General features: G+C 35.7%; 1 protein-coding gene across 1 annotated transcript in view; it reads left to right on the top strand.

Moving 5' to 3' along the window:
- Positions 1 to 26,911, top strand: part of ANTXR2 (ANTXR cell adhesion molecule 2) — a gene marked incomplete at its 3' end in the record, with an annotated part of 90,590 nt that overhangs the window by 43,662 nt on the left and 20,017 nt on the right. Inside the window, exons 11-12 of the mRNA XM_017530183.2 lie at positions 12,457 to 12,535; positions 19,378 to 19,473. Coding sequence (XP_017385672.1) covers positions 12,457 to 12,535; positions 19,378 to 19,473 — 175 coding nt within the window. The remainder of the gene's footprint in view (positions 1 to 12,456; positions 12,536 to 19,377; positions 19,474 to 26,911) is intronic.

Genomic DNA, 26,911 nt, shown 5'->3' with positions numbered 1-26,911 from the left:
TATTACTAGCACTTAACACAAGGCCTGACTCATAGTAGATTTACTAAATATTTGGTGGATAAAAGGATGAATGAATTTTTCTCAAATATTTTTGTTTACCAGTTAACATAAAGATCTGAAAGAGGTAATTTGATTGCTGAGATCAGGTACCTGTACTAGGATGGAGGAAAATGGTCAGAATTTTATTTTGGGGTGCCATACTATTTAAAGTAGCAAAGAAAAATATTGGCTTTTTAATAATAGAGACTAGTTAAGGAAGGTAACTTACTTTCTTCTCTGAAGTAGTTGTAAAATGCATTATGCCTGTTTCATCCCAGGCACTGATTTTGTTTTCTGTAGAATTTGCCTTTGGGCACAGTCTTCTTTTGAAGAGAATACCATCCAGGCTAGTGATACACTTTAGTTATTTGTAGATAGGTTAAATACCCAGGAGATACATTTTTAAATCACACATAGCATAATAAATATCAGACATGAGAAATCATCATTCATTTAGATTTTGACATTAATATTTCACCTACAAGCAAACTGAGAATGTTTTGGGACAGAGATCTGTCTAAAAGAATTACTTTTGCCTTCCTTTCCTAGATCAAGTATATGATACTATTGAAGCAAAGCTTTAGATTTTGTTAATGTACTGAGTATTTGGGGACATCATTATTTATTTTACTTAGTATGTTGCAAGTAATTTGGACCTTTCCTTTGCCTTGAATTTTCTTCAGATACTTTTATAGGTGATGAGCTCTCTTATGAGATTGGATTGAAATCAACACAATTGAAACAGTTTAGCCTTGTAAGGTGACTGATGCTTAATATGTTTGCCTAATTAGCTTTTGGCTAAGGATTCAAACCCATTAAGTAGCTAGTTAGTCTATGTTTCAAATAAACACATCTGGCCCAACAATGAATGAAGGTTTTTCCTGTGTGAGGGTGACAGATGTGGTGATAGTTCCCCTTGTTCTCTCACTTAAATAATTAACAAGATGCTGGTGAAGTAACCCTAGACAGACAGCCTCAAAGCCAGATGCACAGTCTCAGAGCTGGATCCATGGGCATGTGCCTCATCTCATTAGCCTGCTCTATCAGTTCTTTTCTTATCTTTATGCTATTTCATGAATTGCACTTTGTTTGAGGATTATTCTTTTAAAAGCGTAGGGCTAGTGGATTTTGGTTTAAAAGAGCATATGGGAGATGGGGGACTAAGAATGTAGCCTAGTAGCTAGGACATAGTTCATCATTTGGAACTTGATGTTATGCAGTAACAAAAGTTAAAGTTATCTGAGCAAATCCTATCCAGGTATACCATTGTTCAGATGGGTCTTTGAATAACTTTTTTTGATATATCTGTTTGATAAATACAGAGATCTATATTTATTAAATTTCTTTATTAGATATAGATATTTCAGCTAAGATGTACAAACTCTTAGTATTTAAACAGAAAGAATGGTCATAGCAGTGAGGTTGTTGTTTTCTATTTCTTTCATTGAATACAGCTTACTTTTAAAATGGTATATGATTAAACAAACTGTTTTATCAAGAACAATCTGCAGATTATTTAGGAATTTATTTCTAAAAGTAGTTCCTTTGTGCCAAATTGTCTTAAGTTTGAATAGGATGAATTGTCTGACATTTCTTGAATGTTCCCTAATCCAGGGCACTAACCTCACAGTTTAATGTGCAAGTATTACAAGTACTTGCAAGATGGGCTTATTCTCTGACCCTTGTTTTGTGAGACATCAACAATAGCACAGCTGTTCTGCAATAGTTGAGATCTCAAACCTGTAATTTGGCAAGAAGACCAGAACAAATTGGGTAAATATACATAAACACATTGTGAAGAAAGAAAAACAGAACAGAATGAACCAGAGCCTTATCCTGCAGTTTGATAGAGATGATTTAAGGAGGCATATGGTATAGTTAAATGTGCTTTCAAAAACATTGGCCAGAATCTTCTGGCAAATATGAAATAAATATCTAAATCAGATGAAACTGATAGTATTAGTTCTCTTAAAAGGCAGTGTGGGAAGACACTTGACAGAGTGTTTTGAGTAAGAAGTGGTGGGACATCACTGTATGTGGAAAATTTCAAGGAAAACTGAAGGATCATTGAAATGAACAGTGTGGCAGAGTTGAGGTTAGAGCCTGGCTTCATAATAGAATCTTTTTATTTTCTTCAACATTTAAAAAAATATTAAGCCTAATCTATTTTTCCTGGAATAAAATTGTATTAATTCTATTTCTCTTTCTTGGTTAGATAAATTTTGCTATTACTGCAGTTTCTGTTCTTTCTAAAAACACAATTATATCTGTATGTGTATTCATGTCTATACAATCCCTAATTCTTTTATGTTAGTAGCAGGTGACACAGCCACATTATTCCTTTTGTTTCTTGTGAGAAATGAGATTTCATTTTTTTTGAAAAATCATGGATATCAAGACATTAGTTATGTCTTTATTTTGACTGTAAACAGTATGTGTTTATTTTGAATATTAACAATATAACCCATGATGAGATGAATATATTTTGAATATAAACAGTTATGTGTTATAGCTAAGGACTCTCTCTGTCTCTCTGTTTCTCTACCCCACACTTCCTTGGTGGAACATTTCTCTTTTCCTTCACATAGTGCACTGTTTTCAGATTATATCTATCAATGTGATAAGTTCACTGATCTGCATTGCCTCTTCATCCTAAGTATTATATACAGTTCTGGCAATGTCTTTTAGTATATGAACACATGGAGGAGTGGCTAATAAGATGTCACCAAGTATGGAAATGTTAAATAGGATACAATTTAAAATACTAGAAAAAGATACTTTTCAGATATGATGCATTAACTCTCAAGACACTGGAAGATCTGTCACATGACAGATTTGACTTATTCTTTATTGCTACAAATAAAGGAGAAAAAGGGTGGGAGTTAAGGGGAAGGACATTTCCGATCAATGTAAGGAAGAACTTTCTAAAATTTAGAATAATTTAGTTTTTATATGGAAAGTATTTAAAGATGGACATCTATATGATGATGTAGAGGATATTCCTGAAATATATACTTAAATTCTTTTATATACCTGCTTCTAAATTTTATATGATCAGAGCTTTTTATTATTACTAAATGTATTAGCCCATTCTCACACTGCTATAAAGAACTGCTGAGATGGGGTAATTTATAAAGGATAATTGACTCACAGTTTTATATGACTGGGGAAACCTCAGGAAACTTACAGTCATGGTAGAAGGCTAAGGAGAAGCAAGGAACTTCTTCATGTGGTGTCAGGAGAGAGAATTGCAAGCACAGAAAAAATTGTTACTTTTTTTTTATTGCACTTTAGGTTTTGGGGTACATGTGAAGAACATGCAAGATTGTTGCATAGGTACACACGTGGCAGTGTGATTTGCTGCCTTCCTCCCCTTCACCTATATCTGGCATTTCTCCCCATGCTATCTCTCCCCAACTTCACACCCCCCGCTGTCCCTCCCCTATTTCCCCCCAACAGACCCCAGTGTATAGTGCTACCCTCCCTGTGTCCATGTGGTGTTATTGTTCAATACCCGCCTGTGAGTGAGAACATGTGGTGTTTGATTTTCTGCCCTTGTGTCAGTTTGCTGAGAATGATGGTTTCCAGGTTCATCCATGTCCCTACAAAGGACACGAACTCATCGGTTTTGATGGCTGCATAATATTCCATGGTGTATATATGCCACATTTTCCCTGTCCAGTCTACCATCTATGGGCATTTGGGTTGGTTCCAGGTCTTTGCTATTGTAAACAGTGCTGCAGTGAACATTTGTGTGCATGTGTCCTTATAGCAGAACGATTTATAATCCTTTGGATATATACCCAGTAATGGGATTGCTGGGTCAAATGGAATTTCTATTTCTAGGTCCTTGGGGAAGCGCCACACTGTCTTCCACAATGGTTGAACTAATTTACACTCCCACCAACAGTGTAAAAGTGTTCCTATTTCTCCACATCCTCTCCAGCATTTGTTGTCTCCAGATATTTTAATGATCGTCATTTTAACTGGCGTGAGATGGTATCTCAATGTAGTTTTGATTTGCATTTCTCTAATGACCAGTGATGATGAGCATTTTTTCATATGTTTGTTGGCCTCATGTATGTCTTCTTTAGTAAAGTGTCTGTTCATATCCTTTGTCCACTTTTGAATGGGCTTATTTGTTTTTTTCTTGTAAATCTGTTTTAGTTCTTTGTAAATTCTGGATATCAGCCCTTTGTCAGATGGGTAGACTGCAAAAATTTTTTCCCATTCTGTTGGTTGCTGATTCACTCTAATGACTGTCTCTTTTGCTGTGCAGAAGCTGTGGAGTTTGATTAGGTCCGATTTGTCTATTTTATTTTTTGTTACAAGTGCTTTTGGTGTTTTGGTCATGAAGTCCTTGCCTATGCCTATGTCCTGAATGATTTTGCTTAGACTTTCTTCTAGGGTTTTTATGGTGTTAGGCTTTATGTTTAGGACTTTAATCTATCTGGAGTTAATTTTAGTGTAAGGTGTCAGGAAGGGGTCCAGTTTCTGCTTTCTGCACATGGCTAGCCAGTTTGCCCAACACCATTTATTAAACAGGGAATCCTTTCCCCATTGCTTGTTTTTGTCCGGTTTGTCAAAGATCAGATGATTGTAGATATGTTGTTTTGCCTCCGAGGTCTCTGTTCTGTTCCATTGGTCTATATCTCTGTTTTGGTACCAGTACCGTGCTGTTTTGATTACTGTAGCCTTGTAGTATAGTTTGAAATCCGGTAGTGTGATTCCTCCCGCTTTGTTCTTTTTGCTTAGAATTGACTTGGCTATGTGGGCTCTCTTTTGGTTCCATATGAAGTTTAAGGTGATTTTTTCCAGTTCTGTGAAGGTCACTGGTAGCTTGACGGGGATAGTGTTGAATCTGTAAATTACTTTGGGCAGTATGGCCATTTTCATGATATTGATTCTTCCTAATTATGAACATGGAATGTTTCTCCATCTGTTTGTGTCCTCTCTTATTTCGTTGAGCAGTGGCTTGTAGTTCTCCTTGAAGAGGTCCTTTACGTTCCTTGTTGGTTGTATTCCTAGGTATTTTATTCTCTTTGTGGCAATTGTGAATGGCAGTTCATTCTTGATTTGGCTCTCTTTAAGTCTGTTATTGGTGTATAGGAATGCATGTGATTTTTGCACATTGATTTTGTATCCTGAGACTTTACTGAAAATTGCTTCTTTTAAAACCATCAGATCTTGAGACTCATTCACCATCATGAGAACAGCATGGGGGAACCACCCCCGTAATCCAGTCACCTCCTATCAGGTTCCTCCCTTGACACGTGGAAATTACAATTCAAGATGAGGTTTGGGTGGGTACACAGAACCAAACCTTATCACTAAGACACTTGAAATTTTTGGATGATAGCACTAAATTTGATAGATTTAGGCACTAGATTGATTGTTTTTTAAGTGTCTTTTTAGAATGTTATTAAAATATACACAGCAAATAGAAAGTGGTAGTTTTTAGTGCAATCCTCAGAATGCTTATAATACAGCTTTTCCTGTGATGTCCAGTAAATCTCTGAATATAGTTTTTTTCTTCTGAAATCTAGAAATCTTGCTAACTGCAATTTTTGTTTTAGCTATATACACATATTGAGATATACTAAAATAAGTCACTTAATTAAAAAATCTTTTAGCCTCTTTTAAGAAAGTAGCCTTAGTCAAAACATTAATTTACATATAAACTCATCATTAGAAGTGGTACCTTTAAACTATTCATGAATATGGAATCTTATCTTCCAACTTCAAATCTTTATCATACATAAAGCTATCTTTTAAAAAGCACTACAGAGCATTAAATAGTAGCACTTGATTTCAAAATATCTTAAGTCACCATAATTTTAATAACTTTTTGAGTAGTTGCCAGTTTAATTTTCAGTATGTACAAATTGGAGGTAAATTATTTATTACTTCCAGCAAATGTCTTTCACAATTTCATTTAATTTTTTTCATCCTTTTTAATGGATCATAAAATGACAATCTTTTATTGGATCTGCATACAGTCAGAAGAAAATGAATACTTTGCAAATTGGTTACTGTGGATTGAAATGTCAATCATAATTCATAGAGTATAACATTTCTCAGATCAGAGTAGCTTTGACATATGGCACTGAGCCATTCTCCTGTTTTAGAACAGTCATGCATCTTTAGACATTAAATACAAGTATGTGACTATTAGTGCTTATTGAGTTTTATTTACTTAATTATGTATCATAGTACTACTTAATAATTTTTCAGTGGAACGACTTTAGTATATTTGAATTTAATTTTATTACTATTAATTGTTAGTTGACATGAAAGTGTACTTCAAACAATCTTTTTGTTACATTGAGTTGTTAAGCTTTCTTCTATGTTTATATTTTGAAAAAAACATATTCTAAGGATGGAGCCAAGCATAGATTAAGATATTTGTAAGAAATATTAAACAATGTAGAACCAATTTGTAGAAAATTAAGTTGAACGTGTTGCCATTTCTCAGCATTATCTTCCTTTACCACCCTGTATTATCTGCATTGTGAGCCACGTTTGTCCCAGGTTTTCCCTTGTCTTTTGTGACTTCATATTCTTACCCTGTTTCTCCTCTTTCTCCTCAGATATCACTTTAGACTGCTTTTCTTTTTACAGTCCCTTCACTTTCGGGTTTTTGTTTGTTTGTTTTTTGGTCTTTAAGAAGAGGTCTCACTGTCACCCAGGCTAGAGTGCAGTGGCATGATATGACTCACTGCACTTTTGACCTTCCTGGCACAGGTGATCCTCCTACCTCAGCGTCCAAGTATCTGAGACCACGGGCATGTACTACCATGCCCTGCTAATTTTCTGTACTTTTTGTGGAGACAGTTTCATCATATTTCCCAGGTTGGTCTCAAACTCCTGGGTTCAAGCCATCCACCCACCTTGGCCTCCCAAAGTGCTGGAATTACAGGCATGAGCCACAGTGCCTGGCACATCCTCAGTTTTTATCATGGCTGGAGGATACTTGATTTATAAACTCACCTTTTCTGTGGCTCCCTTTTTCTTCCTGATGAGCTCCAAATTTCCAAGAAAGATCTTTTTCTTAGCTTTAAGTCTGCTGTCCAAATGGCTACAAAGTCACTTGGAATTTCTGTAGGCACCTTAAACTTGGAGGTCCCAAATTAAACTCAAATCCTTCTGTTCAAATTTGCACTTTCTGTGTTCCTATGCAAGACTGCCCACCTACTTGTGTAAGACAGAAACTTTGAGGTCATCTTTTTTTCTTCTTCCTCACCTCCTACATCCAATAAATGTCCATGTCCTTTTTATTCTAACTCCTAATATGTCTCGGTTTTTGTTTTCACGCTAACCTCATTGCCACTATTTTAGTTCAATTCTACTTTGGTACTTATTTCAAATACACTGAGACTTTCTTAACTGGTCTTTCTACTTTTAAAATTTATTCTTCAGACCCCTGCCTTACACTGTAACAAGAGTGATATTTGTAAAACACATTTCTAACTATGTTTCTACCAAGCTTAAAACTCTTAAGTACGAATTCCAGATGTCTGAAGATGGCATCCAGGGACTTGATGATCTTTCCTCTGCTCCCCTTTTCAGTCTGGAGCCATTTCATTCTTACTCTCACCCTCTTTTGTTACTGGAGTACTGAATCACTTTTAGTTTCTTGTCTGTCCCTGTCCCTTTCTTGCCTTCCACCCTGTCAGAGAGCTCCAACTGCCTGGACTCCTTTCTAATCTCATTTCCTAATTTCCGACCAGTCTTTAAGCCTCATCCTGTAGTTGACTTCCTACAGGAAAAGTTTGCCATGCCCCCATACCAAGGCCAAGTATGTTGTGTCTCCCATATGGCCCTCTAGAACTCCTGTGCTTAGACCTATTTTATTACTATCACATTCTTTTGTAATTGTTTATGGGGCTTACATCATAATTTGTATTATTTGTTACTGAAACCCTATTACCAAGTACAGCCCAATTATCATTGCTATTATGATCAATTAATAAATACTTGTTTAATTAACTAGTAATAAAGTGAGTGACTGATTGAGTGATTTTATTGGCAAATATTCCTAAACCAATTTGGAGTGTGATTTTAGGCCTGAGGTTTAGCACATAGTTCAGCATAGCTATAATGTTGGATTTAATCAAGGTCATGTTTTATAACAGGAAGAATATAGCATTGAACATTTTTTACATGAAACTGCATAACATTATATAGCAGACATTTTTTGAACAATTTAGCTTATAATATTTTTATATGGCAGTAAGTAGAATAGAAATTCATTAAATTAAACAAAAAAATTACATAATGATTTTATTGCTGTTATATATATATTGCTTTTTAGCTTGGATCTAAAAGGTTTATTAAAAAAACCTTGATATTTTAAATAATCCATTAGACAAATAACCAGATGTTAACAGTAATTTGTGGAGTACTTGTCGTGTCCTAGGCTTGTGTTGTACATTTTATGTATATTATTTTACCAAGCTCTTCTCCTCAAAACAACTTTGAAATAGGTACAATTCTCCCCATTTTACAGATTGAGAAATAGAAGATTAAAAATAGAGTGGTGAGGGTTCAAACTCAGGACTCCAGATTTGCCAAAATCTCCTTTTTCAATTTTATTTGATCCTTGGGATAAATAAATAATAAACTCTCCTCTTGCCTCCCATATATATTTGCAATTAAGTAAAGACATTGTTTTAATACATTTTTGCCCATAAGAAAGCAAAAGGTATTAAAATTTATACTCTCGGAGTATAACTTACACTGTCAGAAACATACTCACCAGAAGTAGAAATTATATAGGAAAAAGAATAACAATCTATAGATGCTAACAGAAATGACATAAAGTATGACAAAAGACATTAAATATGTATAATGGAGTCTTGGGGCAAAGAAAGCTCAAAGAATTTGGTTTGGTTGGCTTTCTCCTTTGGGAATAGAAAAGGAATAGTATAACTTTGGGCAAAGGCACCAGATTAATGATGGTGCCAACACCGTACCAATAATTTAAAAAATGATTTTCTAAAGAAGTAGCAAAGTTTAAAAGCAGATGTAACGGTGTTTCTCATATTTGCAATGCTTCTGAAAAGTTTCCACAGAAAAAATACATCTTTCTATAAATACACACATATATGTTCGTAAATATATATATTTACAAATAAATATATTGTTTTAGCATATAGTAAATGCCATTCTAGTTAACCATGAGAAGTATGTACATGTTGTAAAAGACTGGAAGATTGAAATGAAACTCACGCTAATGAGAGAAATTTAAATATAAGACCCTAAAATACATGTGGAGGATTAAAGTAGTATGTTGTAGAAGTGAAAGCATTTTGACTGCAGAGTCAGTGAAGTCCAGTATTTGGGCAAGTTACCTTTTTAAGCTTGTTTCTTCATGTTGAAAATGGAGATGATGCTAGTGCTGACCTCAGTAGGTTGCTGTGAGAATTAAATGAGATGAATTAATGTGTCTGGCTCTTAGTAAGAAAACCAATGCCTGTAATTATGAATGGTGTTTATGGATATATTTTTATCACTCTGCTACTACTTCTCTCAAAAAGAGAAAGATTTTTTTGTTTTGATTCCATATATCATATAGCATCAATTGGATTTCTATATCTGTGAAGACTTAACTCAGTTTTTTTTTTTTTTTTTTTTGACACCAGCCACATTATACTAGACTGAGAGTTTCAGAGAATGCAGTTATTTTGGTCAGCTACAAGATCACATCAGCCTGCATTTCTACTTTAGGAAAGAGTAAACTTTGTTTTAAAATATATCTTCTGTTCTCATTTCATTTTGTTAAACATTAAAAGTTTGAATGTTTTCTTCATTAATTAAAGAACTTGTTTGTTTCTGGTGAATTTTAACTGCCAGATTATAAACAACTTCAGACAATGTCTACTGATCTCTTAAATTTGAATCAGTAAGACTGCCTGCAAGAATCACCTATTACTGTGAATCAAAATAATCTTTCCAAAACATAAAACCATGCCAACATGTCAGATGATTCTGGTTACATGCTTTAAAGTAGAGGAATTAGGAACTAGGGAAGATGATTTTTTTTATTTGATTATGCTTAGTCATTAAAAAAACAAAACAAGTCACTCATTTATTCAGAATGAGCAATTAGGTCTAAGTTTTATTTCTTAATAGGCCATTTAGCCTTCTGTGTTGGAATAGTTCAGAAGTATAGTCAATTTTATGTAAACATCCAAAATTCTCATTCTTTTATGGATTTAGCTAAACCATCTTTTTAAACAACATGGTTTTAAGTAAATACTTACAAAGAAATATTTTAATAAGGGTATTTCTGTATTTTGATTGAATTTAGCTTGAACTTTGCCAGTAGTATCTTTCCCAGTAACTTTATTGTATGAATCCAAACCAAATAACACTTTGAGAAAAGAAGCACATTAAGGACTTTGATTTAAGCCTTTTATCAAGCCTCTGTGGTATGAAGAAAAGAGTTCAAAGTTAGAGTTCTAGCTTTATTACTTTGGGCAGGGTAATTAACATTTCTGGACCTCCTGGCCCCCATCTTTACAACTGTGGAACTACTATTTACTTCAAGGGCTATTGTGAAGGGTTAAAATAGATAATGCAGGTAAAATGCCAATATTTCTCATCTCCCCTTTCTGTCAACAGCTTGAGATTGTTTCTGATAGTTTTGTTTTGCTTTTTGTTTTTGCTTTTTTTTTTTTTTTTTTTNTTTTGAGACAGAGTCTCACTGTGTTGCTGATGCTGGAGTGCAGTGGCTCAGTCAGGGATAACTGCAGCCTGGGCCTCCCAGACTCAAGCCATCCTCCTGCCACAGCTTCCTGAGTAGCTGGGCCTATAGGCACATGTCACCGTGCCAGGCTAATTATTTTGATTTTGATTTTTTTGTAGGGATGGTCATCTCATGGTGTTACTGAAGCTGGTCTGAAACTCCTGGATTCATGCAATCCTCCCACCTCAGCCTTCCAAAGTCTGGGATTATAGGCATGAACCACACCATGCCTGGCCTATGGATGGATGGCTTTGATTGGTTTCCAAATCAATTATATGATAATACACTTTGTAAACAGCTTTGGAAAAGAGCTCTTTCCTTAAAAACCCCCTTGCCATTTTTTTCCCTTTGATATCTAATTTTAGATTTTGTTTTTTATGAAAAGTTTCTAACTCTAGGCTAATCCCAAATAATCAATCTAACAATGAAATTTTAATAATTATTACTTGTTTTATAATTTGAAATCATATTTTCAAAATAAGAACTATATTTTAATCTAATATTTCTTAGCTGGGGACAAAAGTTATTGTCTCTTCTTTGTATGTTTGTTGGGATATTTTAATATCTTGGGACCATCTACAACAAATACCTGCAAATAAATCTTTCTTTTTTCTTCACTTTGTTGCTGTCTTTCATATTCACTTTCTTTATATTTTATTTTTGACTGGTTTATTGCTTCCGGTTTTATATTCTTAATAGTAATATCTAGAGGCAGGAAAATAGGCCAAATGGATCTATGGGATCTAAAGCTTTTCTTTTTTCCTTTTCTTTCTTTCTTTTTTTTGAGACAGAGTCTTGCTTTGTCGCCAGGCGCCAGGCTGAAGTGCAGTGGCGCGATCTCGGCTCACTGCAGCCTCTGCCTCCCGGGTTCAAGCAATTCTCCTGCCTCAGCCTCCCCAGTAGCTGGGACTACCGGAGCGTGCCACCATGCCCAGCTCATCTTTGTATTTTTTGGTAGAGACAGCGTTTCACCATGTTGGCCAGGATGATCTCATTCTTTTGACCTCATGATCTGCCCACCTTGGCCTCCCAAAGAGCTGGGATTACAGGCGTGAGCCACAGCGCTCGGCCCTTTGTAGGTTTTTGCGAACCTCGGCATTTTTCTGAATTGAGAAATTTCTTAATGTCACTATTTCAGTTACTACTTTGTAAAGGATCATAGATCATTTAACAAGTTTGCCTCTGACTAGTAAGTAAGGACTAGAAATAAGGAAGAAGAAAGCTGGCGTAATTTACCGAAAGCTGTGACTCTTACTCTTTTTTTTTTTTTTGAGCCTGAGTCTCGCTGTTGTGGCCCCGGCTGGAGTGTAATGGCGTGATCTCGGCTTACAGCCACCTCTGCCTCCTGAGTTCCAGCAACTCTTCTGCGTGGGCCTCCAGAGTAGCTGAGATTACAGGCACCGGCCACCACGCCTGGCCAATTTTTGTATTTTTACTAGAGACGGGGTTTCACCATGTTGACCAGGCCGGGCACCGTAGCTCACGCCTGTAATCCCAGCTTTGGGAGGCTGAGGTGGGTGGATCACTTCAGGTCAGGAGTTTGAGACCCTTACTATTTAAGTATGTTTTCTGTCTGGTTTTGAATTAATTACATAAGGAAATCAAAATCTACTACTCCTCTGGTTTTAAATTTATATGTAATTATTGTTTCTTCATTTCTTTTTCAGAACTCTTGATGTTTCAGTGAGCTTTAATGGAGGAAAATCTGTCATCTCAAGCTCATTACTTGTCACAGCCACAGAATGTGTAAGTAAAAGTTTGCATGAAGGTTACCTTTTAAAAGTAATCCTATCCAGAAATAATCTATGGATCCTTGGTGATGTTGCATACTACAATAAAGGAGTTGCAAACAATAACACTGGAGACCATTACAAGGAAAAATTTTGTATAGAATTGATTTGGGGTGGCATTGCTTTTTTTATGTTGAGCTCCCTTTTACAAGAGCTTTAAGGTAGTATGCATTTGATTTTGATATTTATAGAATTCGAAATCAAAATAAGGTAAGAGAATAATTTACAAATGAAGTACTTTTTTTCTTAAAACATTAAATATAGAAATTTTGTTTTCTTTTAGGAAGGTTAGATTTTAGTATGTAAGGCATGTGTCATGGTTTGAAATCAAATTATTGTATCTTAATATGGGACTTCATTATTTTGTTCATTTAAAATGTTGCTGCTTTCTGAATAAGAAAGTTGATTTTGATAGCTTGATACTAGCTTAGTTTGTAACCACATTGAATGTATATTTTAGTTGGGATTATTGATTTGCATTTCCTAAATGCAGATAAACTCCATTCAGTAGACATTTTCTTTCTTTTATTTAATTTTGTGGATTTATAGAAAGTTTCAATATTATATTATTAATCATGGAAACAGGAAGCACTAAACAGGACTGAACACGTGGCTATTATTTCTTAGCATATTTTGTAAAAACTATATAAATCAAAGCAAAAAAAGAATTCCTGCCCTCCAAAAGACCAAAGACTAAACCTAAACGTCTTCTCACATCTCACAGTTTCATGGTTTTATATTTTGATCTATTAATTCAGGAGACACCTTTCCAACAGAAAACAAAACAAAACAAAACAAAGCAATTCAGTGTTACCTGTATAGAGGTAGTTGTACTTCTCATTTTAAGACAATGTTGCAGAGAAAAGGACCTTGGGTCACTTTTTAGCTCCTTGAGTAAGTCGTTGCCAATACCTACTTCCATTTTGAAAATAGCTAGGGTTTTTGTTTTTGTGTTTGTGCTTTTTGGGGAGGATTTTTTCCCTCCTATTTCTAGCACATGTTGCAATTTGTAGGTTTTGTGGATGTTGCAGTTTGCTGGTTTTCTGGTCCCAGAGGATGTGGTTGAAATTACAAATATTTGTGGTTTGTAGTTTCTCCGTGTTTAGCTCACTGAAGTGGCATTCTTTCCTCATCCTTCTTCCTATTCGACACCTCCAAGCTATCTTTTTCCTCTTTTCTTCCATGCAAGCAGGAAAACAGGTCTTTGTTCCTATCCTGTAACAATGCATGATTTTCACGTACAGGGATCCTGAGGCTAAATGATTCATCTGGGATGTATAGGTTGTGTGCTTTAAAGAAGACTTTCAAGGTCTTACTCCTTCTCAGAGGGTAATATGACTCAAGGTGGCTTAAGAGTGGAAAGATTTCAGAAAAAGCATCATTGGTGTGTCAGTGATGAGGGGAAAGGAGCAAGCTGTAACAGCTAAGAAGGGGTCAAGGTGATTCTCACTAAGAAGGAAGGCTTTGAGTAAAGACTTGAAGGTAAGGGAGGGAGCCCTGCAGACTATCTAAAGAAAGTGTGCTCCACGCTAGAGCAAAGCCTCAGGTGACTGTCTCTGGCAAGTTTAAAGAAGAGCAAGCCAGACAGTGTGCTGGAGTGGAGGTAGTCAGGGAGAGTGGAAGTCTTGGGATAAAGAGGAAAGAATGGCAGGAGCAGGGCAGATCTTGTAACAGTGTGTAGTCATTATAAGGACCTGAGCTTTTCTTCTGAGTGAAACAGGAAGTCCTTGGAAGTTGACATGATTTGATTCAGTGTTTTTCAACTGTATGAAAACAGGCTTCTGTGCCTTTCTTACCAGCTTGATACGTCAGTGGCAGGGCTTGTGCTTACTCATTGCCCTTCTCCCACGACTGGTACTTACACAGAGCAGGTGCTCCAAAATTATTTCCCAAATGAATGATTGAAAGGAACCATATATCTAGTTTAAAATGGGGAAACTAAGTTTTAGATTTAAGAGACTTAAGATTAGAGTCTGAGGAGGATGTGTATTTAGGCAATCCTTTATCTTCTTTTCTCTTCAAAAGATCTTTAAAATGGATCTCTGCTTTTAAAAATATAATGGAGCCAGGCGTGGTGGCCCATGCCTGTAATCCCAGCACTTTGGGAGGCCAAGGCAGGTGGATCACGAGGTCAAGAGATCGAGACCATCCTGGTCAACACAGTGAAACCCCGTCTCTACTAAAAATACAAAAAATTAGCTGGGCATGGTGGTGCATGCCTGTAATCCCAGCTACTCAGGAGGCTGAGGCAGGAGAATTGCCTGAACCCCAGGAGGCGGAGGTTGCAGTGAGCCGAGATCGCGCCATTGCGCTCCAGCCTGAGTAACGGGAGCGAAACTCCGTCTAAAATATATATATATATATATATATATATATATAATGGAACGATGTCCCTTTTTTCTCCTGAAATCATTGATCTTCTTCTGACTCTTTTGTGATAACAATACCAAGAACCTGTTTGCTGAGCATGTACTAAGTGCCAGATGCTGTGCTCAGCACTGCTGTATATGTGCTAAGTCCTTTATGGCTTCATTTAACACTCAAAATCCAAGAGGAAGCTGTTAAGATTATATTAATTTTGCAGATAAGAAAACTGAGGAACAGGAAGCTACCTCTAATATTCAGTGCACAATTATCCAAACACATTAGAAGGTACTTCTTGTATTATGTGGACCCAGCCCTCAAAGAAGTGCATGGCTTGATGAGCGTTAACAGGCGACTTCAGTCCTTACTGCTCCTGAGAGAGGGATACTTGGAGCCTGGAGCCTCTGAAAGGTTGTTACTTGCCCAGTTTTGCACTCTAATAAATGCTAGAATTGAGAATTGAACCCACGTCTGTCTCCTCCCACGCCCTGACTGAACATTTCCACAGTCTGCCATTTTAAACCAGATTCTACATTGATTTATATAGGACAAGGGTTTGTGAATTTTTCCTGTAGAAGGACAGATACAGTAGTAAACACATACTTCAGGCTTTGGGGGCCATATGGTCTCTGTCACAACTACTCAACTCTATCATTGTAGTGCAAAAGCAGCTATATGCATTATGTAAACAAATGGCGGTGTTCAACAAAACTATGTATACTGACATTGGAATATCCTTCTTTTGATTTTTTCAGGTTTATATAATACTGTAAAAAAAGTGTGGGGTCTTATGAAATAGATTGGCCGGATTTGACCCTTGTGACATAGTTTCCTAATTCCTGACATCAAATATTCCAAACGAATCCAGTAAATTAAATAATCATCTGTTCCATGACTATATTTTCTTTCTCTAACTCAAATTCATGGAACAAAATTGTGGAGACCGATTTTCCCTTTTCTATGTCTGTTTCATCTAATCTGGCTGCTGTGAAGTCACTATTTTCTAGATAGACGGCAACAATAACAATTCATGCTCATTTGAAACTTTCATGAGGGATTCCTCTTTCCCATAGTTATGTTGCAAGGGCAGTAGTAACCCTGATTTGTTTTTACACTTCTATGATTCTCTTAGCTAGAAGTTTAGTTGTATTTGGCAGAATAAAGTTTTTTGTTGTATAACTTGCTTTTAGTGAAGAAAAAGAAATTAGATGCAGATGAAGTTCAAGAACGTTTTGTGTCTAGACTGACTAGAAAATATGTTCCTTCTACCCTGACATCAAGCTCTAAGTTCTGCTATGTCCCCAGTTAACCCTTAGAAGAATTTTGGCTTCATAGCCTTGACTGACACCTGAGTGTTGGGTCTCAGCTGGACTCCTCAGCTTTCACACCCATGTCTTCATAGACATCCGGAAATGCTACTTGTTCACAACTATTATTGGGAAGAATTGATACCAAAAAGGGCATATTGAAACGTCATCTAACAAATGGCCATTAGTCCAATAAATTACAGCTTTTCAGGAATTTGTGTTTGATTTTCTTTCTTCAGTCTCTTAAAAATGTCACTCAGTCCCCTCAAAGGCTGTGCTCCACCCACAATGGTCTTTCTCTTATTCTCGCAGGAAGCCACTATTTATGCCTACCCCTCTTCCACTCACCACCTCAGCCTTTTTGTACTTATTCCAGGAGGTCCTCTTAGAACCCCAGAGTAGGTTATTTCCCACTTTTACTGTTCTTATTGTATGTTCCCTCCACACTCTTCACCCTTGAAATTATTTGTTTAAGACTTGTCTCTCTAACCCGTGAGCTTCCTGAAGACTTATCCAACATTATAATGTTGGTACCTGTTTTTAGTGACTAGTAGGCATTGAGTGCTCATCAAATATTTTTTGGATGAATAACAACCAGTTTTAGCAACCGGTCATATGTATTTATTTATTTTACCTAGTTCAAGAACAATGACATTTGAGAATTAAATATTTATTAGAACTTTTGACCTGAGGTCTGTGTAAAGAGAGGCATGCCTATGTAAAACTGAGAAACTTATAGTTTCTGCTCATAAGATAGATCTATGTGTAATCAAATCTAGTTTCATACTCTTCTTTATCTGACTCTTAAGTCCATAGTTTGCAACACGGTATCTGATTACAGACCTGAATTCTGTGTGTTCCACCTTTCACCAGATGTTTATAAAGTTTTGTGCAAAATGAAACTGTTTTTCCTTCATGACTAACATCTTTCTTGCTTATCTGATAGTGGCTCTGGCTATCAAAACAAACACAATGGGAAAGCCTGAATTTGTATCCAGTTAACTGAACTGATGTCTGTGATTGGTGCGTTCAGGGCCTGTGTCATTCATACATAGATAGATAGATCGATAGATAGATAAAGAGATGGCAAGGCCAGGTAGCATTTTTTGTTTCCTCTGATCCTATTCCCATCATTCTTGAATTAAATGTTATGAAGGTTAGATCTGTAGGTCTTTAGAAAGTGTATAATTTATTTTTATTTTTTTGAGACAAGTCTTTGGAATCAGTTGAGATGATAATATTGTTATAATAAATGTATATTTGTATCTGGAGGTGCATGGTATTTTATCATTGCTACTAATAGAGGCATTTTTTAAGGGAAAAATCAATACTTTTAAGTATCTATCAGGACTAGCCCATCTATGTTATGTTCTGTCAGTGCAATTTTCTGATTTTCCTTTTCTTGGCACATACATAGAAGGAACAAACTAACCACTAAATTTTTAGCAGTTTCATGGCCTCTAGTTACATGTCCTTATTTCTGAACACGGGTGTGAATTCTAAGAAAAGGGGAAACCAAATGTTCATAGAACCCTTTTGAAAGTTGTATAGCACAGCCAAATGGTGTGCCGTTTATACGAGTGCTGTTTCTACGAGTGCTGTGGCTGGATCCTCATGTGGGAAAGGTCTGGTGAGAAATGTTGTCTTCCTTCTGTAGATGGACAGTCACAGATAAGGGCTGTCTTTCAGAAGACCATATTTTTGAAGGTGAGATCAAGATTTATACATTTGACAATATTTTTCCCATAGGGTACCACAGTTTTCCATGCATTTCTATGACATCCTTTTCCTGTTATATTCTTGTTCGCCTAGATTTTAGAGCTTAATGTATTTAAGCCTGTGGAGGGTAGCATGATTTGTTCATGAATATTTAGAATTTTGTAAAGAAAAAGGCACTTTTGATGTTTTTTTATAAGAACAGACTACTTAGGTATTTGCCTGGAAATTTCTATAAAGTATTAATCTTATTTCTCTTTCTCTCTTCTTTTTCTTTTCTTTCCTGAATTCTCTCTCTTAAAAAAAACACACACACACAAAAGAAAACATTATTACTGAGGATTCTAGAGATTAGGCATTTTGGAGAGACCTCTTGTTCCCTTGGCAACTATCTCTACAGTAAAAGTTCAGTAAACATTCTTCTTTGTATCCATGTCTTTTGCTGCCTTATTTATTTAGAGTTCATTCTCTCAGTAAGTAGTTTTTCAATGCCAGACATGGAGTGCTAAGGAGGCTAGATGTAGCCCCTGACTTCCTAGAGCTCACAATACATCATGGCAGAAAATAGAAATTAAACAATCACAAAACTCATAATTAATTGCACTGTGATAACTACTAAAGATTAAATTATAGAGAACTATTAATTGTTTAATCAAAGGGGCAATTTATAGTCAAAGGGTCCAAGGAAGACTTCCATGAAAGTGACTTAATATGAGCCCTGTAAAATGAATAGGTGGTTTTTATGTGAAAGGGTTTAGGAACAGAGCCCAGAGTAGGTGTCTTGAGGCTGGAAGAGCTCAGTACTTAGGAAGGGAAAGAACACCAGTGTGGTTCTTTGTAGGTCATACTTCAGCTGCAATGAGAAAACATCTGATTCATTAACACATGAGACTGTATTCTTGCGTTGATGTGTATATACAATTTGCCAACAAGAACCATTATTGGTTTGTCATCTACCTCATAATTTTTAAAAATATTCATCTTATTATGTAACTACATAAAATAAACAATGTTTCACTATCAAAAAGTCTGGAGGATTTTGCCTCAATTCTGCCTATGGGTAATTATGCTTTGAACCAAAATAATCCTTACGTGAAAGATAGGGACCAGCCTAATCCTGATTAGTAATTTTTCCTACATTCCTTTCAGATATGTGGGTAAAGAGTCTGCAGCATTTTGGGACAGTTTGTGTTTATTATTGCCTGTCACAACAACATAACCTAAAACATAATATATATTAAATGGAAGATAAATTTTCAGAATTTCAAGAAATTAAAATAATATAGTTAAAATCTAGTTTAGCTTTATGCTGTCTGCATTATTTCCCTAGTATTTCCTTAAAATATATATACATTTGGAATTTGACCATAAGCCTATGCTGACTGCTTTTTTTTTCTTTTGCCTGCTTTAGTCTAATGGCATCGCAGCCATCATTGTTATTTTGGTGTTACTGCTACTCCTGGGCATCGGTTTGATGTGGTGGTTTTGGCCCCTTTGCTGTAAAGTGGTGAGTAAGAAGGATTTGCAACACTACTTAAAAAAAATTAGAAGTTGGGTGTGGTGGCTCATGCCTGAATCCCAGCACTTCGTGAGGCTGAGGTGGGTGGATCACGAGGTCGGGAGTTCGAGACCAGCCTGGCAAACATGGCGAAACTCTGTCTCTACTAAAGATACAAAAAATTAGCTGGTCAGTTTCTTTTTTTTAAGTGCTCATTAAATTATTGATTTTCTCTTTGAAGGGTCTACCATTTCAGGACCTTCTCTGTTTGCTTCTAAAAATTTTTGTTCAGAAATTAGTCATACACAATTGTCAGGGTATTTGTTAAACAGCTACTTTTGGAGTAAGGATGGGGAGTTTCAGTTTGTGTCACTTTTTGTGTTTCTATAAAGCCTGTGAAAGAATATGGGTGGGTATCAGTCATCTATTGCTGCTGTAACAAATTGCCACATATGTGATGACTAAAAGCAACATAAATCTACCAGCTATCTAATCACAGCTTTGATGTGAGATTCGCTGGGTTTACCTGGACTGAAAGGTATTGGTAGGAATGTGTTTCTTTCTTAATGCTCTAGGGAAGAAGCCATTCATTTGTCTTTTCCGGCTTCTATAGGCCACTCATTTTCTTTGCCTCATGGACCCCTTTCCCCATCTGCAAACCTGATATGTTGCATCTTTTTGACCATTTTTCTGCACATCTCCCACTAACTCTGAACCTAGCTGGGAACAGTCCTCCAGTTTTAAGGAACTATGTGATTAAGTTAGATGCACCTAGATAATCCAGGATAATCTTCCATCTCAGGGTCCTGAACCTTAATCACTTCTGCAAAATCCCTTTTGCCATTATGATAACATATTCACAGTACCAGGTAATTATGAACAGTTTGGTAGAGGGCATCATTCTACACATTTCGAGCAATCCAATTTAGATTGTTCAGGTTTCATAGAAAAAGATATCTTAAGGGAGCTCTCTTTCAAAGCATGCCTACTACTAATTTTGAGAATATTCATTTTATTATAAGCACATAATATAGAACTTAATCTTCTGTAGCTCGTGGTAATGTTTTATATAATACTGCAAGACTACCTTCCCCCCCCCGCCCTCATGTTTGCTAACTGATTTCATCTACTTTGCAAATTTCAGATGTGTTTTGTTTTATCCCTGCATTTATTATTAGTTGTAGTTCAGTTTGCTTTCATGAGGCAACTTTACAATCCTTTATCTCAGAGCAGTTGGCCCATGGAGGAGGCATAGAATTAACTCAGATAACAGTAGAGACAAGAAGCATCCTGTCTCTTTGCTGAACTAATTAGTTTCCTGCCATAGCAATTTATGCTCAGTTTCCTGTTGTAATCTTGATTATCTAGTTACAGCTATTTTAGGGTGGCTAGCATACTTGAGTATCAAACTAAAAAGAAAAAAGATGACTTAATGCAAGTTGTGCTCCTTGGTTTTTTAATTGAGACTTTGTGGTGGTGCATTTTCTTTTCTTCCTTTTTTTTTTTTTTTAAATCACTTTGCAATTTCACTTAGTATTGACCAGAAGGCTCAGAAGTGTCAAATTGTATGATTTTTAAAAAGACACATGCAAAATGAAATGTGCTCAAATATGGGTTTTGACCATCATTTTGTATATTAAGAAGAGGATCCAATCATCAGGTGACTAGATCAGGGACTAGATCCTTGGGACTCTAAAATCTTGGACTCTACAGATCTCAAATCATGGAATTACTTTCTATAAGGCATAAATGGGCCTCTTTAATGGTGGAGTATCAGGATGTCAGAAAGGCTTCCTATCCTCAGAAACATCCTGAATGCTTATTAATTTTCTGAACTTATTTAATAGAGGAAACCACCTTTATTTAACCCTTAGAAATATAGATTAAAAAGCAATTAGCCCTTATAAGTTCATATAAGTATGAACTTATAATTATACCTAGGTATAACTGAATAATGGCAAACATTTGTAAAATAGATTTTAAAGCAGGAAGAAACGAGAGGTGAAATTCTGAATTCAGCCCTTGGTTAATATTGATTGATTATCTAGTAGGTGTCAGTACTGTGCTAGGAACTGGAGATACAAAAATGCTTATAATATGATATGGAAATTCACATTTTAATATGGAAACATAGAAATGTTTGCAAATAAGTGTAAATGGAAGGTAATGGAAGTCCCAGTAGTGACGTGTGTAAAGAACAATAGAAACATAGAGGAAGGGTTTGCAGAGACTGAAGGGAGCATTTCAGAGAAACCTGACTGAGTTGATGATCCCACATTTAGTTCTGAGTCCTAAATAAAATGTTGTCAGTTCATTGAAGGACATTGCAGATGAAGTGCATGTGGAAACATGAGTTATTCTGACATATTTTTAGAAGTGCTAGGCTGAGACCTACTGTGCTAGGTGAATGATGATTTGGGTTTTGGGACAAACCCATTGGGGAGGGCCTCCTATGTCTTGTAATAGAAAGTCTGGTCTCTTCCCAGGGATGATAAGCCACTGGAGAGATTTGATAGTCTAATTACCTGAAAGAAGCTTTGCTAGCTTCACAGTAGCACTAAGGTCTAGTCCTGGCAAAAATTATTTAAGACTGTATTCAACTGAGTTCCATCAACAATTGAAATAGAAAGGCAGAGACAGATAGTACACCTTAGGTATGGCCAGAATGAAGCACTTCTAACAAAGTGTAAATAGCTGGAATCTTAAACTGAAATTAAGTGAACTAGAGAAAAATAAAGGGCGAAAAGAAGGTGGAAGTGTGACAATAACCTTTTGGAAAAGAATCTTGAGTTTCCAGAGGGTATTGTAGTACCACTGCAGGGTGTTTGTTTTGTTTTGTTCCTTTTAGGTTATATTTGTGCAATGCTGAAATTAGAATGTGATGATTTAAATAACTCTTAGTAGCATTAAATTATTGGGGATCAATTTGACTTTGACTATCATTGCTAGTAACGTGTTTTTAACAGAAAATGAAATTCATTTATTTCAGCATGGTGTTTTGCAAATTTCTTTTTGCTTGAATGTGTTTTAAGAACTAGTGGCAAATATTTAAATCTAATCTTTCAACTGAAACATGACTAAACAGCTAAAAATGTCTGTTCTCAGGCACATTTATGGTGCGTCAGCTATCCACCTCCGTGAGCATTGTATGCTCAGGAGCTCTTATCAAGACAGAGAACATGGAAAAAAACTCCCTAAACAGAAGTCTCAATATCTGTCACATATTCTGCATTCAATCATTTCATGTTTTAAAAAATGCCAAAATGTGAAATATTGTCATATTTTATAACATTATTAAATCATTCATTGTCCAGAGTTTAAAATTTCATAGACATGTAATCAATGCGTTAATGATGACACTGTTACTTATATTTTAGACAGGATTCTCAGGTTTCTTTTTTCTGCCTCAAATAACAGAAGTCTTTCGGAACAGTGGGTATCAGGTTTCCAATGGTGGTAATTCTCCTGGAGAGGAAGGGGGTTGGGTAGACTGAGCAGCTCCAGAAGTCATACAGTTGGAAAAGCCTCCTGCAGTAAAGTGAATAAAGATCCCTAAAGATATCCAGGTCCTAATCCCTGGAACCTTGTATGTTAGCTGATATAGCAAAAGTTACTTTGCTATAAATAGTATAGCAAAGTAAATAAATAAATAAATAAATAATATAAATTTTTTATAGCAAAGTAAATAAATAAATAAATAATATAAATTTTTTATTTACTTTGTGATTAAATAAAAAATCTTGACATTATCCAGGATGATCTAGATGGATTGTAAATGCAATCCAAGACTTATAAAAGGGAGACAGAGGGAGATTAGACTATAGAGGAGAAGAAGGCAGTGTAACTATAGAGGCAGAAATTGGAGCAGTGCATCCACAAGCCAAGGAATGCTGACAGCCACTAGAAGTTGGAAGAGGCAAGAAACAGATCCGTCCCTAGAGCCTGCAGGAGGAACGAGCTTTGCCAATGCTTGATTTTTAACCCTGTAAGAATCATTTCGGACTCCAGGCTTCCAGAAGTATAAAAAAAGTTTGTATGGTCTTTAGACACTAAGTGTATGATTATTTGTTATAGTAGCAAGAAGATGTTCAGTATATCTTCCGAGTGTTTCTGATATTCCTCAGCGTTGGGGAATTTTTATGTTTTCAGATAAATTTGTTACAAAAAAGAAAAGAAAGAAACCTCCTGAACTTTGAGTACAAGAGATTGCAAAATGAGAGACAATGAAATATATATTTTTAAATACTTGCAATGGTATCAAGGCTATTAAATCCAATATGCATCCTTTGAAATTAGAATGACCCCTCTGTTTTATAACTGCAGTTAGTACGCATAATGCTTCATATACTGAGTACAATTTACTTACTGTCTTAGAGCAACAAGGGATTTTTGGAAGAGACTGATTTACAATTTTCAACAGTGTCCAAAGCACATATGTTATTAGAACTATTTGGCAACAGACATCCATGGATAGCTTTCTCAAGGGTGATATTATTTGCTAGAAGAGCTAGTACAGTTTCATTCATATTCAAATATTGAACTATTGAATCCCTTGAAAGCTAGAAATTGACCTTCATTCTATGAAGGTAAACAAAGAATTTAAACATTTGACTAATTATTGTATCTGTGAAACTATAACATATACCTGGTTAGCTGTACCAGTTTTATATCAGGAAAAAGAAACATCAGTCAGAAACATCCCTTCTAGGATGTTTTATGTTAAATTTTTAGTCAAAATTCTTATAACATTACCCTGTCAAGTGAGCAAATGGTACCTTTTTTCTGATACTTTAGTAAAATTAAGATTTCTCTCCCCTTTATAGGCTAATCACGAAGGCAGGTACTGTGTGTATTTACCCATCATTGTAAACCAGGCATGTTACACAGTGAATGCTTGTTATTGAATGCATCTTCTTGACCTATCCCAATTCTTAAAATTGAGAAAATTTATATTGATATACTTGGAAATCAAATTCAAAATAGAGTACCTTTTTGTTAGTTATAGTAAAAACTTCTGTCAACTATGGAGAAGTATTGTGCTTGAGGAAATTTATGATGGTCATTTTTGGTATGATTTTCAATGACTTCATTTAAAATGTGTTTTTTATAATATATATACAATAGGAAACATGGCCCTTGTAGTCCTATTTCATGGGAACTAAGATACAAATATGTAAGAATTTCTTAATTATAATAAAACTCTGAAGTAGAAGTTGTTTGACTTTTGTCTAGTTGCTGCTACATATACCCCACAGGTACGTCTAACCTGAGAATTGTGAACTTGTAAGGAAAAAAAATACGTCTTTGTTTTTACTTCTAGCTGAAATTTATCATTTCTGTCATTGATTAATTTTTTACCCTGTCCACAAAAATATTAGCAGTTATGAAAACTGTCACCAGTAGCAATCACATGTATCCTATATTTCATTTATAGTTGCTCAGATGTTTTTTAAAGTCGGGTTCTCTGTCACTCAGGCATGATCATAGCCCACTGTAGCCTAGAACTCCTGGGCTTAAGCGATCCTCCTGCCTCAGCCTCAGCCTCCCAAGTAGCAGGGAATATAGGCATGCACCACCACTCCTGGCTACTGTTCAGGTATTTTTGAAATGTGTTTTATAGGCATTGCTACTTTAAAATTATGATAGTTTCTAGACCTATTACAAGAGTGTATTATTTAATGAGTCAATAAAGAAACATACATATTTCCATATCTCATATTTTTTAAAACAGATTGAAAATTACATTTTAATATGATTGGGGTCCTTTAAATCCTATACATTTTAATTTAGAATAATTATTATGGGAAGTGGTCCATAGATTCACCAGACTGGTAAGGAGGGGTATATTAGTCCATTTTTACACTCCTATAAAGAACGGCCCGAGCCTGGGTAATTTATAAAGAAAGGTTTAATTGACTTACAGTTCTGCATAGCTGGGGAGGCCTCAGGAAACATAATCATGGTGGAAGGTGAAGAGGAAGCAAAGATCTTCTTCAGGAAGAAGGAAAGAGAGACCTAGTAAGAGCAGAGAAAACTGCCTTGTAAAACAATCAGATCTTGTGAGAACTCACTCACTATCATGAGAGCAGCATGGGGGAAACTGCCCCCATGATCCAATCACTTCCCACCTGTTCCCTCCCTAAACACGTGGGGATTATGGGGATTACAATTCCAAGATGAGATTTGAGTGGAGACACAGAGCCAAACCATATGAAGGGGCATAAAATAAAAAAGATTAAGGAAAAAACTCTTGCCATAGAAGGTCTGGTCAGCCAACATGCTTTTAATAGGAGACTATTTTTTTTTCAATTTTAAATCTTTGAGTTCATATTAAAGAGTGTTTTCAAGTATGACAGAGAGTTGTGATGTAATTTAAATGATGCAGATAGTGTCCTCTGTGTGTCTGGGCTTTCCATACAAAAGTATAAATCTAAACCAATGATATTTAGAGACCTTTATCTAGAAAGCCTTATAATAAAGGAGTCCTCATGTAAATTTGAATATGTAGGCACTGTCATTAGTGAATTATAGATTGTGTTGAGTTTTCAAACTGTTCCATGAAGGGAAAAGTTCTCATTTTTGTGTGAAGTTATTTCTTAACATCTGTTTAAGAGTCTGTGTTCTGTTCATTGAGTATCCTTCCTTACATCCATCCTCTATAACTGCCTTTCTTTAACAAAGCCATTATAAGCATCCTGTCTTTTTCTTTAGGTTAAAAAGGCAGGGACATTAAAGCAAAACTTATCCTGTTTTGAATTGTTAGTGACATCAGAAAATATAGATGTTTTCATCATTATTTAGATTAGAGGATATTTTGAGTTAAGAACAAATTTGTTTTACTAATCAGGATAGGAGAAATGACAGTCTATATTTGCATAGTTTGGGGTAATCAGACTCTCCAGATGAATTACAGATAGGTGGCAAACAAAGGCTTTCTGAGTGTTGTCAATTAGATTGTGTTATACAGCTGTAAACAAATACCAGAATATGCTGAAAATGACAAATGTTCGCTTGCTTTAGTGTCCCTGGCAAATGTTCTCCAGCCTCAAGGGAAAATTGCAAATTCATTTTCCTTTAGTGCATTTAAGATGTTATATAAAGATCTCATAAGTCTTACTTTAAAAGTCCATTTAAAAACTTATATTTGTGAAGCCCAATTTGCTTATACATAAGTTGATCTTTTGCAATGAGGATATGTCTAGCTGGAGCTCTATAGAATCATTTTCTTAGCCAGCAACAGCTGTGCTGTTCTTTTCTAAATAGTAATAATGCTTCTACATTGCGCTTATTTTTCATTGTTGAGGAGGGCTCCTGGTACCTTTATTGAGTTACCTCAAGAGCAGCCTGATTTCTTTTTTGGAATGCACAATAAAACAAAAGTAATTTAAATTTTAATATGCCTTCCTTGTACCATTAAATAAGATGATTTATGTTTGGTTGCCTTCTT

This window comes from Cebus imitator, unplaced genomic scaffold (genome assembly GCF_001604975.1).
Source record: "Cebus imitator isolate Cc_AM_T3 unplaced genomic scaffold, Cebus_imitator-1.0 Scaffold64, whole genome shotgun sequence".
Classification (NCBI taxonomy): domain Eukaryota; kingdom Metazoa; phylum Chordata; class Mammalia; order Primates; family Cebidae; genus Cebus; species Cebus imitator.
The sequence above is the reverse complement of the archived record's forward strand: the minus strand, read 5'-3'. Positions and strand labels throughout refer to the sequence as shown.